Consider the following 17662-nt stretch of genomic DNA (forward strand, 5'->3'; position numbering starts at 1 on the left):
TCAAGCCAAATCCCAGTGGCTGTGACAGAACCTGCAGCATGAAAGACAACTGCTTCATTGACAATTTATTTATTATTGAGCCACTGTTCGGAAGGCCGAGTGCAGACATAGCCAAAGATAACTTCACACATGGAACTCCTCGAGCAGCTTTAAACATGCCAGTGCAGTGCAACACACAGAGCTGTGCACATGAAGTCTGAGCTGTGTGTGTATGTGTATGTGAGGAGGAGCTGAAAGCATCTATTGTTCTCTGCATCTCAGTGGAATATATGACAGTACAAACACATGGCTATTGGCAGCTACGAGCCAGAGAAGTCTATAGAGAGAATTTCTTCTTTTTTTCCCCACATAAGCCAGGCCAGGGAAGCTCGTCAGAGGACTGTGTGTGTGTGTGCGCATTTTTGTGTAAATGTGTATGTGCATTAGTGCATCTGTGTGTCTAATGTGAGTAAAAAGCTCAAAGCTCACAGGCTTTAAAACCCTGTGTACACTGAATGTGCTTACACCTCCATCTGATTTCCTCATTTGCTATGCTATTGAATACCGTTGTGTGTGTCTCAGTCCACATTTTGAATATATGAAAGCAAGCACTTATTGGTGACCACTGAGATGTTTGTGTCTCATTGTGTGTGCTTTTATACTCTCACACGCTATTTTGAGTACGTAAGTGTGTTCACATTGAAAAGCCTGGCAAAATGTCTCTACGCAATAAACCCGGAATGGACTCCGCCTCAACAGGTGCATACTTGAAGACCTAGTGGAAGGACCACCAGTGTATTCTCTGGACAGCACACAACGCTTATGTGTCAGTGTACTGTGTGCACAGTATTTATATGAGTGTACACAGTATTATATAGACAATAAAGTACATGAGAGTGTACTGTTTAGTATACACAGTGTACTACAGTGTAGAGTGCACATGCCTAACTATGTCATCACTGAATGATGTATTAATTTTTTTGGAAAGCTGTGGATAACAACTCTTTTGGGATTATTGACTGAAGAGGTTCCAAGTGCTTCTCTATGATTTGCTGTTAGGTTCAGTGTAAGCACAGCTCCTCATCGCTAAATTACACTTCCTCCACTAAATGATTCTATCATTCATTAGCAAAGGAACTGAGTTTGTTTATTACATGCAATTCATCAGTTTTTGTGGTAAGATAGGTTAAATATCCTGGACCTTTCTCCAATGGGTTTGTATATTTTAATTTATCCAATACCTAGAGCAAGTGCACAGAATAAACACTGGTGTAAATGTGGATGTTAATAAGTCATGGGGTTTGTAGACCGTATTAGATTCTAAGGAAAGAAAACAGAATTGAGACCAAAATGCGGTGACAAAATAAATGCCAAATACCAATGCCACCACTAATTTTAATGGCATCTATTCATTGCTGAATCTCAGTTTTAACTGAAAGCTGTCAAAATTAATTAAATTCTTTCACAATATTTTTTAACAGAGTTCAGTTACATTTCTATTTTCAGTTAAACAAACCCATAAAACAAATTTCCAGGTCACCTGCGCACTAAAGCTAAATATGGTTAAACATAGTGAAAGATGGTGGTTTTGGTTCTGTTCAGGACTTTCTGACATAACCATAGGAATTAATTTTGCTGTCAGGGGAATGTTGCAGAAGATTCAATCAGATGCTGGTCTATCAAATTAATTATTACATGATATAACTTGAAGCTCAAAGACAGAATAACCTAATGTATGTTGAATCCCTCTACAGCACTCTCACCAGTTTGTGCTTGGCGTCAGTCAGATGCGTTTCCTCAAAGCTGTCCTCGTGGGCCGTCCAACTGTAGGAAACCAGGAAGTGTAGGATGGGTGGATGGTAGGTAACCTCTGGACGGGCCCAGCGGACCACCAGAGCGCTGCTGTTCACGTGCTGCACCTTCATGTTGATGGGAGCGCTGCTACACACTAGAAGGAGGGTAGATGTGTGAATTAGAAAAGTGGAAGGAGGGATGGATGATGGAGTGAGACGTAATGGAGGGGAGAAGGAAAAGTGGATAGTTAAGGTGGGTGAGAGGAAAATATAGCAGGAAAAGCAACAGACAGAGAGAACATACGAGAGGAACAAGGAAATACAGTTTAGAAGGAAAGCAGGAAGGAAAAGAGAAAGCAATACAGTGAAGAAAAATAAGAAGGGAGAAACGATGAAGAGGGATGAGAGAAGGGGAAAACGAAAAATGTGAGAATAGAGAAAGAGAGAGGGGATAGACAAGCGAGTATTATGTGAGCGTGAGTTGTATTCATGATGTGTTATTAATATTGCTGCGAGACACTCTGAGTCATCCAGCCAGACACACACACACACACACATACACCCAAAGCACAGCACAATTAAATCCAGTTGGTACACGTCGATGTGTGAAACACTGTACTCTCCATTATGCTGTGTCAAAAACACAGACACACACGACCGTTCAACACATACATCTCAGATACACACTCGCAGATTTAATCTCCAGGCTCTAGTGAAACGAGTTCATATAAAGTCGCCTTCAGCCAAAATGATGACAACCTGCTCTGCCTTCTAATGTCTGGCTGTGAGAGATATTAGGGCAAACACAAACACATTGTATGTTTTGTTATGAGTTTAGCAAAACATGCACACACACCCCCTTTTCATTCATTCTGAAGGAACGAGCTCTGTCTGTGTGTCCCACTTCTGACCACTAGATGTCTCTGTTTGACCGGAGAGCATGTTGAGCTGAGGATACTCTGGCAGTAGCTCGCAGTGTTTATCATGAATTTTCAAACAGTGGCTGATGTCTTTACCATAAACGTTTATGTAAGGCACAACTCATTCAACTAAATTCCTCCCCCTTGTCTCTCATAAATTTTAGGTAACCGCTAATCAGCTTATAATGTGAAATATTTGTATTTAACCTATTAGGATGCAGATAATACCATACCCAGAGTGCATTTTTGTGTCTGCTACCCTCATTCATGACCTACATTTTAGACAAAATTGTACATGAGAATTTACATTACAGCCGGAAGAGTCAGCCCACTGCTGATTTGAAGCCTTTTCTTTGAAATGACATTTTGGTTTTTATAAATTAGAGGAAACCATATTTGGAGGACAAGGGGGAGCTGTGGAAGATTGAGAGATATATCTGACCTCCTCTGGACTTTATCGTGATTTGCAGCCAGGTTGTTGTGCGTGGTACACTCTGTCAGACATACAGCTACTACGCCTCCATCTCACGCTTTGCAGTCCATTTTCCTCTAAATGGGACCATCATTTAAAAAAAAATAATCATATAGTATTGTGAAATTAAGTCCAAGGGTCTTTACCTAAATTTACAGTCCATTGATGGGCGATTGAAGCACCCTTGATGTGGTGGGCTATTAAGATGTAAAAACTATTTTACCTCAGTTCATTTCACTTAGTTGCTGTCATAATTAGCTACCAACAGGGGCAGGAGTAGTGTACTGTTCTGGAGATTCAGCTCAAAGCTGCTGGCCTTCCTATAGATGCACAGAACACATTTTAGCTAACTAAAATCCAGATGTTATAATAAGCTGCTGCGCAAATGACCTATGGATTTGCTTTTTTTTTTTTTTTCCAGAGAGTCTCTGCAGTACAATAGTCATTCAGTTTCATTCTGTTCACAGCCAGTTATGAAGATGCTTTCCAAATTTGACAAAAAAAACAGAGGAGGTTGTTTTGATGAGAATCAACGACACGTTCAAAAGTGTCATAATGGTTTCAGACTCTGTGTGCATTGGTCAGCATCTTTGCAAAGCTCAGTGTTAAGTAGCAATTTGTTCCACTATTTAACGTTGAGAAAGAGAGACCGAATTACCATCAAACAATGCCTTTGATGATTATTCCAAACACTATTTAATATTATGCTAATGTGTCAGGTAATTCGATGATGAACATGGGTTGATTGAGAAAAGAGCTCACGTGCCTGGTGGAACCAAATTGATTAGCTTGCTCATAAAGAGCTGCAGTGGAGTTTTTCTATTCATAACCTGCAGTCGAGCCCCATGTGGCTTAGCATTACTAAAGCCATTAGTCACACACACACAACGTACAGCACACACACGAGCACACAGAGACATTTTGGAAGTCAAACAGTAAATGACCTCAATGCAGAGAAAGAGTATTTAACTGATTCTATCAACCTGGGCGCAGTCAGCCATGCCTAGTGCATGTGCGTGTGTGTGTGTGTATGTGTGTGTAAGTTGGAGTGAAGGACTTTTACATATAAATGAACATCAAACCAATCATACAATACTGATAAAGCCTTTCAGCTCCAGGTATATCTTTGTGGATTTCTATTTTTTGAATCTGGTGACAATAGCCACCCTGAGCTGCCATTTTACGTGAACCTATAAGTTTAACCAATTTAATGATGGGCTTCTGTTGTCTTTATAGATATCGTGGGCATATCTGGAGGTCAAGCACAATCAGCTGCATTATTTATTAAACGTTTATTATGCAACAGAGTACCACACTCTCATTGTTCCTTGATGAAACATGTGGGAAGGAACCTTTAGCATGTTGTACAGTGTTGCTCAGGGAAAACTTTAAAATCAAAGCGTGAAGATCCTGTGCAGATGTGGGAAGATGCTTATTGAGGCTTCATGTATGCTTTCTATAGCTGTGTTGCACATAAGGGGCTGTGTCCTTTGAGGGCATTGGAAGACCCTTTACGTCAGTCTGTGCTACTGAGCTGTTACATTTCAAAGGGTCTTCGTTTGAAGAAGACAAACTTTTCCTCTTTTTCCTGGGAAATGGGAAATGGGTGGATCATTTGTGTCCTAATGTATCTCAAGATTTACTATACGGCAGTTATGAAAGTAATATGGATGCAAACAACAGCAACAGAACACCCAAGGGTTATATCGTCAAATTCAAGCAATACAACTGAGCTTGACAGCTACTGTGCGACAGTGTTACAACTTTTAAAGTCAGTTTCATAGTTTCATATCATATTTTGAGAAGCGTAAATAAATATTTGGTTCAATACTGATCTGTGGTTAATATGGCTGAAACACCGATTAACGAGTTAGAAAGAACCTTTTTCTGCAGAGCCTCAAGCATTATTGACTCCGAAGTTGTTGGTTGAACCAGAAGCTACAGGCTGGCAGTTTTCCTGCTTTTTGTGCAAAGCTAAGCTAAACATCCTGGACATTTCTCTAATGGTTTACGTATTTACATTTGTTTACATTTGTCTAATACCTGTATAAACATTAATCTAGATGGACAAGTCTTCTCAACAAATAAACAAGATCTGCAGAGCCGAAGCTGATCATCATACCCCTGATCTACAGAATGTCAAAAGGTTCCTGTCATCCACCACCACTGTTTGGCCAACATGGACGCACAACTCCACCAAGGAGCTAAATCAGGCCTACAACAAAGTCCACAGAGTTCAAATAATGAGGGCACCAAAGACTACGACTGCTAAAACAACAACCAAAACTCCTCACACTGTGAGGCAACATCAGAAACAGCCTGGGCAGGGCTAAAGAGGAAACATAACAGAGAGAGGAACAGGAGCACATGCTGTCATGACCAATTAGTAATCTACAAGAGATCATTACTGTATTAATCTGAGATCTGTTGGTTATGTTTTCTTCAGAGCACACACATTCATTTTCTGATTGTGATCTTTATCTAAATCCTGAGATGAAGCTCACATGATTATTACACCTCAGGAGTAAGCAGAAACAAGTATGTGTCTGTGTGTGAGTATGTGTCGTTCTACTCCTGTTGTGCCATGACTTGGAATGGGCCACAACTTCTAATATTCCCTTTGTGTAACACAGCTGAAAGGGTTCTGTGTGTCTCACTGGGTGATGAAGAGATCCTTTTACAGCTTTCATCAAAGATAAGCGGGCCATCTCTCTTTCTTTCACACACAGTCAAACACACACGCACCCCCCACCCAGACAAACACACACACACATGCACATGGGAGAGATCTGGATAGCAGTGGGTGATGGAGTCTAGCAGCCAGTAACACAGAACAGAACATGAAACACACAGAAAGCATCTCGCCCTCTCTCCCTCTCGCTCATCAGCCAAACAGTAGAGTAAAGCATGCCTTTGGCCTTGTAGCATAATGATCATAGTTAATCGATGTCAGGGTCTTGATTGGGGGTCAGTCTTGCACTAAGAGGGATCATTCTCTACTGCTGTACCAACAGTTTCTGCAGCAGGATAAGTGCCAAGTCCCTCTTTACACTTTTCTCACTTGTTTAGTGTCATTTGAAAGGTTGCAGTTTGGCATTGCCATGAGACACAACTTGCCACAAAGAGGTTGGACCTCTTGCAGGCATACATGAAACAACGGGGAGCGAAAAAAGTGAAAAATAGAGCCACCCACTTCAGAATAGGTTTTTGGTGGTGAACTGTGTAACAATTTCCAAATGACACAAGATGCCAATTTACAAGCGAAGCTGCTGACCACACCTCATTGGCACTTGGATGGGCCCAAATGAATTTTCTATTAAAATAACATAGGCAATGGATGGAAAAATTACAACTACATCGGTCTGAAACTGGCAAGACTCTGATGTTGCACTTTGCAATGGCTGGAATCTGGAGTCTCCAAACAATTCTACAGTAAATAGGATGGACTGTATGGAACAGTTCGGTTGTGTCTCCAGGTGACAACAGTGGCACTTTGTGAATAAAATGTCAGTATAAACAACAGGACTAATGGCCGCAGTTATGAGCCTGTCCAGAGAGACTCCACTCATCAACGGGCTCACAATGAGCAAGACATTTACACTACATTACGGATGACACGACCAACATTCATTTTCCACTTAAACGTGGCAGGAAAATGTATTTTAATTTGAAACATCAAAATGCTGCTATTTTTATTCATTGTGTCTGAGTGTCACTGTTGTATAACAGGCAACCACTCCATGTCATGAGGCACTGTAAATTGAGTGGCACTTGCTTTGCTCAAACTACTTGATGCAATACTTCTATCTTTTTGTAAAGCCAGTATCAGTGCACTTCTAGATGTAACGTAGGCACCTTGTTCATCTTTTGGACATCTTAACCTTGAACTGGAACTGAATAGACACAAAAAAGTGTGCAAAGAGGTGGAGGACAAGTGTATTCAGATTGCCAGTAGAGTCACTTCTTGTTTTTGTTGTGGGCAGTATTAACTGATGCAAATGATCTAACGTGAAATACTTGACATCAGGGCTACATGTGAATATTTCAATCATCTGTAAGCAAGACATTTTGAAGACAAGTGAAAGAAAAGAACACATTGGTGATATCTATGTGCAGGTCAGTGCACACACTAAATACACTAAATATATGAAAATGTTTCAAAGGAAGGAGTATTTGGTTTGACCCATATTTCAGTGCTGGAAATGGAGTAACTTGTTAGTTCAGTTCAGAATTGGGCTGAACTGAACTAACACCCTCCTCAAAACATATCAAGCTTGCTTCTCAAGATGGGCTGTGGAAAGCCTACACTTGACAAAGACTTTTATTTCATACACACACAAAAATGTTACCAAAGACACTTTGAGTCTCAGTCATGGTACCAACATTGGTAAATGTTTCATTTCAGTCCAAGATCCTGTCTTGTCTTGTCAGTTTTTAGTTGTTGACAGGCTGCTGATAACTGGTGAAAATTAACCTAAGCAGCCAGAGTAGGCTAACTCTTAGCTTCAGCCACATTTATTTTTAAATCTCTTTAAAAAGTGTTCCATGAAAGTCGGACCAGCAACACTGTAAAACAGACAATTCAAATAATACTATTACAATTAGAATTACAAATTCAAATCATTCAGAATATTCATATGAGTAGATTGAATTGACACCTTAAAGCCCACTAGTAGGCTCTGTGGTCACTCTTTCATAGTTTCATAGACAAACACATATTTTTGATTAATTTAAAATAAATGCACACCCAGGATTTGAAAGTACTAGTTAACTAGCAGTAAAGTAAAGTTTCTGTTATTTATGATCATTCCACAAAGTTAACCATGTTACTATTGTAATCATGACAACAAAACTAAACAAGATTAACATTGAGGAAGCACATTTTATAACCCAAACCCTGAACTTGATTGATTTTCATGCCTAAACTTAACCAAGCCAAGATTGCTTAAAACTGTAACCACAGTGACACGGGTTCTGCACATCTGCTCCCATAGAGGCACTGTATCAGAAGTTATGGGTTGTATCAAACATCCTGTGTATGGGTTACAGATCTGGTTGTTTAAACCAGTCCCCCATTTACCGCACTTTCCATCAGTTAGTCATTAACACGTGAATTAACATTCATTAGCAGTTTATATTGTTTGCAACAATGTTAATGCCTGTTCTCCATCTTTGCAGATTTAATTGCTATGCTCAACTAACTAGCTGCTCTGACTTTATATGATAATCATACACAACTGGTGATGTGATACAATGCTCTTATGAATTAAGTCTTATCAGAAGAAGTTAGGGGAGCGGTAAAGGAATTTTGTGCTTGTAGTCACAGAAAATAGGATAAAGCTCTCTGACATACAGTATGTTTATGCAGGTGAGCGACAGTATATATCCATATATGTGCTTGGAATGTAAATCGGTTCATTAAGCAGAGAATGGCAGAGAACATCAGGCTATACAACCAAACTCAGAGTGTCACAGGCTTCGGAAGGCATCATGCAGGGCTGTGCTCATGCTGAGATCAAGTAATGTTTACTGCTGTGCTTTACAGTATAAACAGTGTTAATCCAAGTGAGAGCAAATCCTAAAGTAAAATTAACAGGGTGACATCTTTCACATAGTGAAGTCTCACTTTACCATCACCCGCTTCATGCACAATCAAACAATAGCTCATGGCAGGTCGTGGAACAGACTTATACCACAGATATGGGCATTGTCCATCTGACACAAAGAGGTCAGATGCGATGTAAGTCCTTCTCATGGAGTCAAGTAACTTTTTGCCTGTGTAAATGAGTTCTTAGATGTTCTTAAATGTGGCAAATAATGGCTATATGATTTTCTTTTATTTCATCAATATGCGCTTTTTCATAAAGACAAAGCGTATCCTACTCGGTACATTTACATATTACACAGCAGTTGCTCTGCAACAAGCTACCATACATTTTCATTTCCTTTTTTTTTCTGTTCACCTACCTGCTCTTATGTTAGCTCCACATCATTTCTGTGATATCTTTTTATCTTTGGTTCCTAATTGCCATATGCTGAGATTGAAAGAGACATTATTTAGCTAGAAGGAACTCTAGGCTCAGGTGTGTGTTACCTGCCAGGAAGTCTATAGAGGAGACCCCAGCCATGTGATTGCTCCCTCTCTGTCTCCATGTTGCCTGCTGAACATCAGTAAAGTGTCTCAGAAAAGTCACTACATGAGTCTGGTGTCCTCACTGAGGTTCTTCTACAAAAACGAGGATAATCTAAAGAATTGATTGACAGCTGAATGGTGTTTGGTGGCTGCAGGTGAGCGAAGGACAGGCAGGATAACAGACACACGTGAGTGAGATGGCAACAATTGGAGCTCTACCACTATTTGATAGCAAAGTGCAAGCATGGGAGGAATATATTGAAATTATGTAACATTTCTTCACTGCAGATGACATTGATGGTGAGGATAAAAGCCACAAAGATCTAGTTTAATGAGAAATCCTGGTCCCATGAAGCCTTGGGAGAGGACTTTAGCACAGCTGTTAACTTTATTAAAAGACCTCTCTGACCCCAAAACCAAGTGAAATCGTCCACAGAGATTTAAATTTGCTTCTTGCGCAAGAAAAGCCATTGAATCAGTTACTGAATAAGTTGCTGAGTTAAGGAAACAAGGCACAAAATTGAAATTATGAAGGGAAACTGTCGCAAATGTTACGGGATAGGGTGGTGTGAGGTATAACTGATGATTAAATTCAGAGACAATTGCTGTTGGAGGACAATCTCACATTTGAAAGCGCCTCGTCTCTAGCTCTGGCTGTGGAGTCTGAAGAATGTGCAGGAATTGCATATGAAACTGAAGCGCCTGCATGTAATGCAGTGAGAAGTGGAGGAAAAGAGTGGGAGCCATGCGGGTGCAGAGAATGATAAGGAATGTTATAGCTGTAACAGGCAAACATGCACTGGCGGGCTGTCAATTCAAAAAAGAAAAGTGTCACATATGTGGGATGACAGCACACATAGCCCCAGCATGTCGCAATAATAATAATTATTAAAAAAAAATAAAAAATAGCCAAAGCTGAGAAGACGACTGGCAGACAAAGAGAACAAGGTGGATTACATGTGCACTACTGCTTTCCCAGAGTCACAGAGGAGAGTGACTCCTCTAATGAGGAGCATGTGTTTTCCCTAAACAATGTGTGGGGTACAGATGGAGAACAGAGAGAGAAGCCCTTCCATGCATGCATGACTCTAAATGGAGAACCTGTGACATTTGAAATTGATATTGGATGTAGTTTCACTATATAAAATGACAAAACCTTCCAAGAAAAAGTGAAAAATGCCCCTAAATTGAGAAAAGAAAACCCACCTGGATTTGAGAATTTATACAAAACAAAAGATACAGGTGGTTGGACAGACTTATGTGAAAGTGAACTACAAACAGCAGGAGAAAATGTTGCCCATCATTGCTGTCAAAGGCTTGGGCCCAACCTATAGGGAAGATTGTGGTTAAAGCATGTTAATCTGGACTGGGCGGAAATAAAACACATCACAAACCACCCACAGCCCCTGACAATGCAGTAAGTGCTCACTCAATGTGAGGGAGTATTGAAAGAGGAGTTGGGAACCTTAAAGAGTTTTAAAGCTACCATTCATCTCCCTGCTGATGCTATTCCTCACTTTTACAGACCAAGATTTGTTCCCTATGCTATGAAGCCTAAAGATGCCTAAAGGTGATGCTGAGATTGACACTCAAATACTCTTGAGTGGGCAGTTCCCTTTGTTTCTCTACTTAAAGCTGATGGAAACTGCAGACTATTTGGAGGTTATAGCCATCCTTCTTCTGCTGCTTTTCCTTTTCTGGGTTGTGGGGGTGCTGGAGACAGTCCCAGCCAACGTTCTGGGTGAGGGGCAGGGTACACCCTGGACAGGCCGCCAGTCCATCACAGGGCCAGCACACAAGGACATGCAGAGACGAACAACCATTCACACTTGCATTCAGACCTAGGCTCAATTTAGAGTCACTAGTTAACCGAACCCGAAACCTACTTATTGTGGCCATGCTGCATGGAGGTCATATATTGACTGTATATTGTATATTGACTGTTGACTATATTGATATATTCATATATTGACTAAATAGAGTCTCCACCCAGAAACAGTACCCAATACCTAAAGTGCAGGATTTGATGATGCATCTCTACAAATTGAATTGGATGAACATCCTATGAAGTATCTGACTGTGTTTACATATAACAGGCTATCCTTTGGTGTGTCCTCTGCTCTTGCAATATTCCAGAGAACAATGGAAGGTGTCCTCCAAGGAATACCTGAAGTTGCTGTTTATCTGGATGATATTATTGTTATAGGAGCCGCAAGGGAGACACATCTCAGAAATCTGGATGAAGTGCTGACCCGGCTGAAGGATGCTGGTCTCAGATGGAAAAGAGGAAACTGCACCTTACTGGCTGATGAGGTTCAGTATCTGGGACACAAGGTGGATGCTAAAGGAGTGTACACTGTGGAAGCCAAGGTACAAGTTGTTGTAAATGGTCCCACTCAAGCTAATGTGACAGAGCTCAAACCTTGCTTAGGCTTATCGAACTACTACAACCGTTTCCGCCCCAACACTCCACTTTGCTTGCCCGTTTACATTACCTGTTAAGGAAAGATATAGTTTGGATGTGGAATGCTTGGCAATAAGAAGCCTTCCAGAAATCCAAAGAGTTACTGAAGTCAGCTGATGTTTGAGTGCACTGATTGGGAGTCAAAGCCCTCATACAGGCTTGTGATGCCTCATTTTATGACGTGGTGGCAGTATTGTCCCACAGAATAGAGGATGGAACAGAGAAACTACATGAGTCTGGTGTCCTCACTGAGGTTCTTCCACAAAGATATTGTATTAATATTGTTAAATTATCCATAGCTAACCTATTCTTGTCAGTTGCAGAGTGACATCGGTCTGTAAAATGTAATTACTTCATAGCTGTCATATGCACTCATACAACACCTATGAACCCATCAGATTGCTTGATTTGATACCCATTTTGGGTCTTATATCATGGTCCTACATATTGGACTTTGTCCTCAAAGTGCATACCAGATGAGCTAAGAATAGCCAATGTGACAATGAAATGTCTTTGTATGTCTTGGTTGACACAAGGATCAAGAACGATGGACTCAAGTGCACAAACCAACAAAAATATGAGTTCCAAAATATGAAAATTAAACAACATTTATTACAAAGTTCAGAAGCATGGCAAGACAGGTCAGGGTCAAAACACGAAAAGGCAAACAGATGGGTATCAAAAAGGCTTGGCTAAAGGGCTATTGAAAAAATAGGCAATGATCAGGCTTGATACTGGAAACATGAAATGTGTGGTGAATCCTGAGGGGCCTGGGGAGATGCATTGCTACTGCCTCGCTTCCTTGACCCAATCACCAAGGAAGCAAGGCGGTAAGTTAATGATGACTAATTAGCAAAGTTCCTGTGTCAACAACTGCACCATTTGTCCCAACTTCTACCTCGTCCCACTTTGCATGAATGAACTGCCAGGGATTTCTTCAGGTATGAATTAAAAATCAGTTCCTGACAAGTCGAGGCCAAAATTTGGCAGCATTGATCAGCAGGAACACAAATCTTGCCCTCCAAAGAAGGGAACAAAGGGTGTTAAAAAGGTGACTTCCTGTAGATGAGCAAGGTATTGGTGTGCGAGCAGATTGAGGCCATCTTAAATGCTTGCTCCAGCAGAGTGGGTTGTGGGTCACTAGACACAAGATGGTCTCCAGTTCCCGATACACATGCTCCATTTTGCCCTTGAATTCTGGGTGGAAGCAAAATGACAGGCTCACAGTGGCTTCTAGCAGTGCACAGAAGACCTTCCATAACTGAGATAAACTGAGGCCCCCGGTGTAACACAATGTCCCGGGGGAAGCCTCGGCTATGGAACACAATTTAACCACCATTTCCTTGGCAAAGGGTAGCTTGGGCAGAGGAATAAGGTGGGCCATCATGAGGATGGTGGTGTTATCCTCAGATTCAGGAAAACCAGTGATGACCAAGCAACCAAGATATCAGACCACAAGCAAATGGAACAGGAAGGGGATGCAGGGGGCATAGCAGAGATTAAATGGTGAAATGGTGTAAGCCCATTGGATAACCTGTGGATGGATTTTAGGAGGCACAAAAAGTCTATTGGATGGGCAGTCCCAAAGTTGGTGTGAAGTCAGCATTGGCTTCGAGAACCATTTCCCCAGGTGACAGCACCAACCACACAGGATGAGGGTACTATTTCGGAGGGAACTGCATTTGAAGGAGCATGTTCTTTTGTGGTTTTCTCCGAGTGCTCTTGTTTCCTCCCAAAGTCCAAAGACATCATGCTTCGGTGATGGTGACTAAATTGTCCGTAGGTCTGAGTGGGAGTGTGAGTAGTTGTTGGTCTCTGTCTGTCGCTGTGTGTTGGCCCTGTGATGGACTGGTGACCTGTCCAGGGTGTACCCCGCCCTTGCCCAATGTGAGCTGGGATTTGCTCCAGCAGCCCTGCGGCCCGGATACGGATGAAGCAGATGAAGATGAGTGAGTGAGTGAGTAACAATGGCACACAATGATGGGTGGAGGACACGATTCTGCTAATTAACTTCCTCTTACCTACTAATGAACAAGGCCTTTTACTGTGAACTGCAGTAGGTGATGACCAAATTGACCACAATAGAAGCGTTGTCCTTCCACAAGGTGTTGCCAGCTCTTGAGCTTGGTACACGCCAAATGCACTGGCTCCTTCCAAGCAGCAGGTGGCGAACGAGCAACAGTCATGACATTGGATGAGTCTTGTAGATGTCATGTATGCCTTTGTCTACAGTAGTTATTCTTTTAGAGTGAAAGTTAATATATAGCCTACATAACCTAACCCCAACCCTCACTCCAAGGCTGCCAAAGCAAAAGTTCAGAATTCAGCCCGGCTCTACCCAAACTGTGGAAAAGGGGAACCAACATCAACAATCTTTATAAAAACTAGAACTTAATTTCCTTAAGGACAAGACTAAATAGGTTGAATAACATGCAACTCACATTAAATGTCAAGACAAGATTTGCGTTTGATATTTTTTTTTTTTGTGACAAGTGTAAAGTACCAGACTGGAGAGAATTGTTGAGATGTGGATATATGTCTTTATTGTTAGGGTTACTTTGTGTACTTTATGTTCTGCCATGCTGATAACTGGTAAGTTCATGACAGCTGTAGTCTCTGGTACTGTAGCAAAAGAATTATTGTTTAAGCTTCCTTATTTTAACTTCTCCAGTGTTGATAAACATTAGATATATTTTCTTTTAGAATACAGGCTGTACGCATTGTTCTGTTGACTGAGCACTTTCATACATTTGTATGCACTTTACACAGAATGCAGACCTGCCTTCTAAAAAAGACTACCTGAGACGGTACAGACCTTCAAATTCTGAAGGGCTCAACTGTAAAATGAAAATAAAGGCAGAGTGCCCAGTGGCAAGGTAGAGATTTCTGTTGAGTGCACATCTATAACCAAAATAGTATTTTCCCCCCTGAATCATTAATCATACCGGAGCAGAGAACTGCACACTACCATTGTGTGGACAGATTATTAGATTAGTTTAATTGACAAAATGGATAAATGTCTGATTAGAAATCCACACAGATGTGAAATTGGTATTGGTCCTCACATCTGTTTCAGTATATAAGTTGAATATATTTCCTTAAATGTGGAGGTGTACTGTAGCTTCAATGACTGTTTTCTATCTTCCGCCAGCTCAGTAATTTAAGGCTGCTGCTCACTCAATGACCCAGAAGTAAATGAACTATCATGGCTGACGGGAAAGAGTGAGCAGCAGGAGGAAGGTGTTCAGGCTGAGCCACAGTTAAATGGAATAAATTACCACAGTGAGGGGGACTAGAGGGAAAAGGACGTGCAACTCAGCGGCTGCTGCGTAGGTTCAGTTTTTCCAGTCTACAGCATGTGTGTTGTGTGTTTGGATGTTGTTGATTGCCGCACTGAAGAGGGTTACAGGCCAGTTTAACAATCACATATACGCACAGATTTTCTTCCTTAACCCACTCAGCTGTAGCTTTGGCAGCATGTTCAAGAGGGTGTGTAGGAGGCATGTGCTTTGTGTGTCTGACTGTTGTGTTTTCAGCTCCAGTTCTCCTCATTTTCCCCTGCTGTCCTTCCTCCTCCTCTTCTGCATTTCTGCTGCCAGCCCTATAGATCCGCTCACAGCAAAGCTGTCCCACTGCTGCGCTCAAGGACGTACTGCAGAAGCATGCACCAGACTGTGCCAGGACTAAACAACACACACACAGCACATGGGCATCAGTGCTGTTGTGTGATTGTGTGAGCAAGTGTACATCTAGGTGATGCTCCAATCTCATAGTCGACCATATGGAGATGTGCCTGGAGGAAGAAAGGGGACCAACCCTGCTAGGACAGTTGACACGGCACAGATGCTAGGCCACACACGTACACTTGGAAATACACAAAGAAACACATTTGCATGCACATGCGCACACACAAATTGCACAATTTCTGTTGTTGTTTGAGTGGTAATGAGGCAGGAGTGAGAGGACGGCTGGTGTTCCTCCCACTGCCTTATGCTATGGGAGTTACCCAGCTCGATGGTAAAATGACAGAGTTAGCACAAACCACCCACACACACACATGCGCGCATACACCCAGAGACAAAGACACACCCCCACCTACACACACACACACACACACACACACACACAAACAAAGAGAATCTTTTTCCTCTGAGTGTATATCCCTCATTTATTAACATTAAGAAAATGTCATCATCTAGGAATAATGTGAGATAATGTGACAATATAGACCACTTTAGGGACAAAAAAAGCTTTAATGATGCCATATAAATTAATGGGTAGAAGTAGAGCTAGCCTTGGATGCCAAATGTATGATGCTAAATGTATGATGGTAACATGTTACCATCAGTATTTTGTAGAAATTATGCAGAGCTTTCTTTATATGGCATCATCAGGGTGTCATGTTAAAAATCTGTTTGACAAAAAACAAACAAAAAAAAAATACTACTCAAGTGAAACCAAGGGGAGCTTTCAGTGGGTTTTTTTTTTTCCCCTATTTACACCCTCACATATAGTCAGAAATGCTTTGTGTAGCATTCTAAAATTAAAAGGAAGCTTTACCTTTGGAAGCCTCCGTGCCATATGGTCCACCAGCGCTGTCTGTCAGGTCCGGCAGCCAGGCGTCTTTGACTGCTGACTTGAAGACATGGCGATTATCCAAGCTTTGAATGGGCCTGAAGTTGCTGCGCAGGTATTCAACTGACTTTACATGGTCCTGCTGCTCTGTGGTGAAGATGGAGTAGAAAGCCTCCAACTGGTGGCGGCAGAGAAAGTGAGCATGGCAGAGACAGAGAGATGGAGACAAGGAAAGAAAAGACAGGAAGAGTTCATCTCAGGCAGAGCTCCTATCCTGTGGTATCTTTAAGCTGGTGATTTTATTTATTTATTTTTTGCATTTGGCCTGTAGGAATGAAAAGTCACTTTCACTTGCTCCTCAAGACACATGCTTATCAGAATGCACCGCAGACATCTAACTGAAACACAAGATGAGAAAAAATGAAATTTTAATGATCCCATGAGGAAACTGGGTCACTACTGCAGCAAAACAAAGGCTTCACATGAAAACAATGAGGGGAAGGGGGGCACTGGAGATACATAACTAATAGTCCCAAAATATGAAGAACATACTAAGTCATGAATCCATGCATAAATTGAAAGTATACACATTTTAGATTGTAAAGACAAGACCGATCCAAGCCATATACAAAGTAACCTCTCCAGACCCCAAAAGGAGAGATGATTCCAAATCCTCATTATATGATTTAATATTTTATCTAAAGAAGATAATTTGACTTCTCTGGAAAAATACCCATTGTGAAAATAAAGGATTGATGAATGGGCAGTTCAGAGCCAAGATACAACTTCAAAAACATGAACTTTTGGCAAGTGAGCATCCTTGTGGCCAGCATCTCTCCAGTGCTATACCAAGGGATACTTGTAGTTTTGGAGTTCTGGTTACATATTTGTGGTCCTCCTGTCGCTCCTTCAGCCAGTGGTTTGTGCGGCCAACATGAAGCAGCCACAGACACACTACAAATATTGAGGTGGTGTTGGCCAAGTCTTTCAAATAAGCAGTTGAGCACAATGAAATGAAGTACTGTTGTCATATTATTTGCATAAACTGTATCTGAGCTGACTCTTGCCACAGGGGCCAAACAGAGCTTTCCCATCGACAGTCAAGAGTTAGTCAATCCAGCCAAATTTATGCAAGAGACATAATGAATTATTGAAAAGTCCCTAGGGTGTGATGGCGTGGGCATACCTAGCTGTGCTAAAAAGGGCTTGTTCCCAGATACAATTCACCAAAATCTGCATCTCCCCAAAACCGGGCCAGTTGTAGCAGCCATGCATGGGCCACAGCCAGCCCTGAATCAGTCAGAATAATTACAGTGGCAAGAAAAA

General features: G+C 41.5%; 1 protein-coding gene across 1 annotated transcript in view; it reads right to left on the minus strand.

Annotated features, from left to right (window-relative positions):
- Window positions 1-17662, minus strand: part of LOC115044266 (receptor-type tyrosine-protein phosphatase gamma-like) — a 451501-nt gene that overhangs the window by 46539 nt on the left and 387300 nt on the right. The window contains exons 8-9 of the mRNA XM_029503234.1: window positions 16322-16514; window positions 1743-1927 (exon numbers count right to left, since the gene is read on the minus strand). Coding sequence (XP_029359094.1) covers window positions 1743-1927; window positions 16322-16514 — 378 coding nt within the window. The remainder of the gene's footprint in view (window positions 1-1742; window positions 1928-16321; window positions 16515-17662) is intronic.

This window comes from Echeneis naucrates, chromosome 5 (assembly GCF_900963305.1).
Source record: "Echeneis naucrates chromosome 5, fEcheNa1.1, whole genome shotgun sequence".
Classification (NCBI taxonomy): Eukaryota; Metazoa; Chordata; class Actinopteri; order Carangiformes; family Echeneidae; genus Echeneis; species Echeneis naucrates.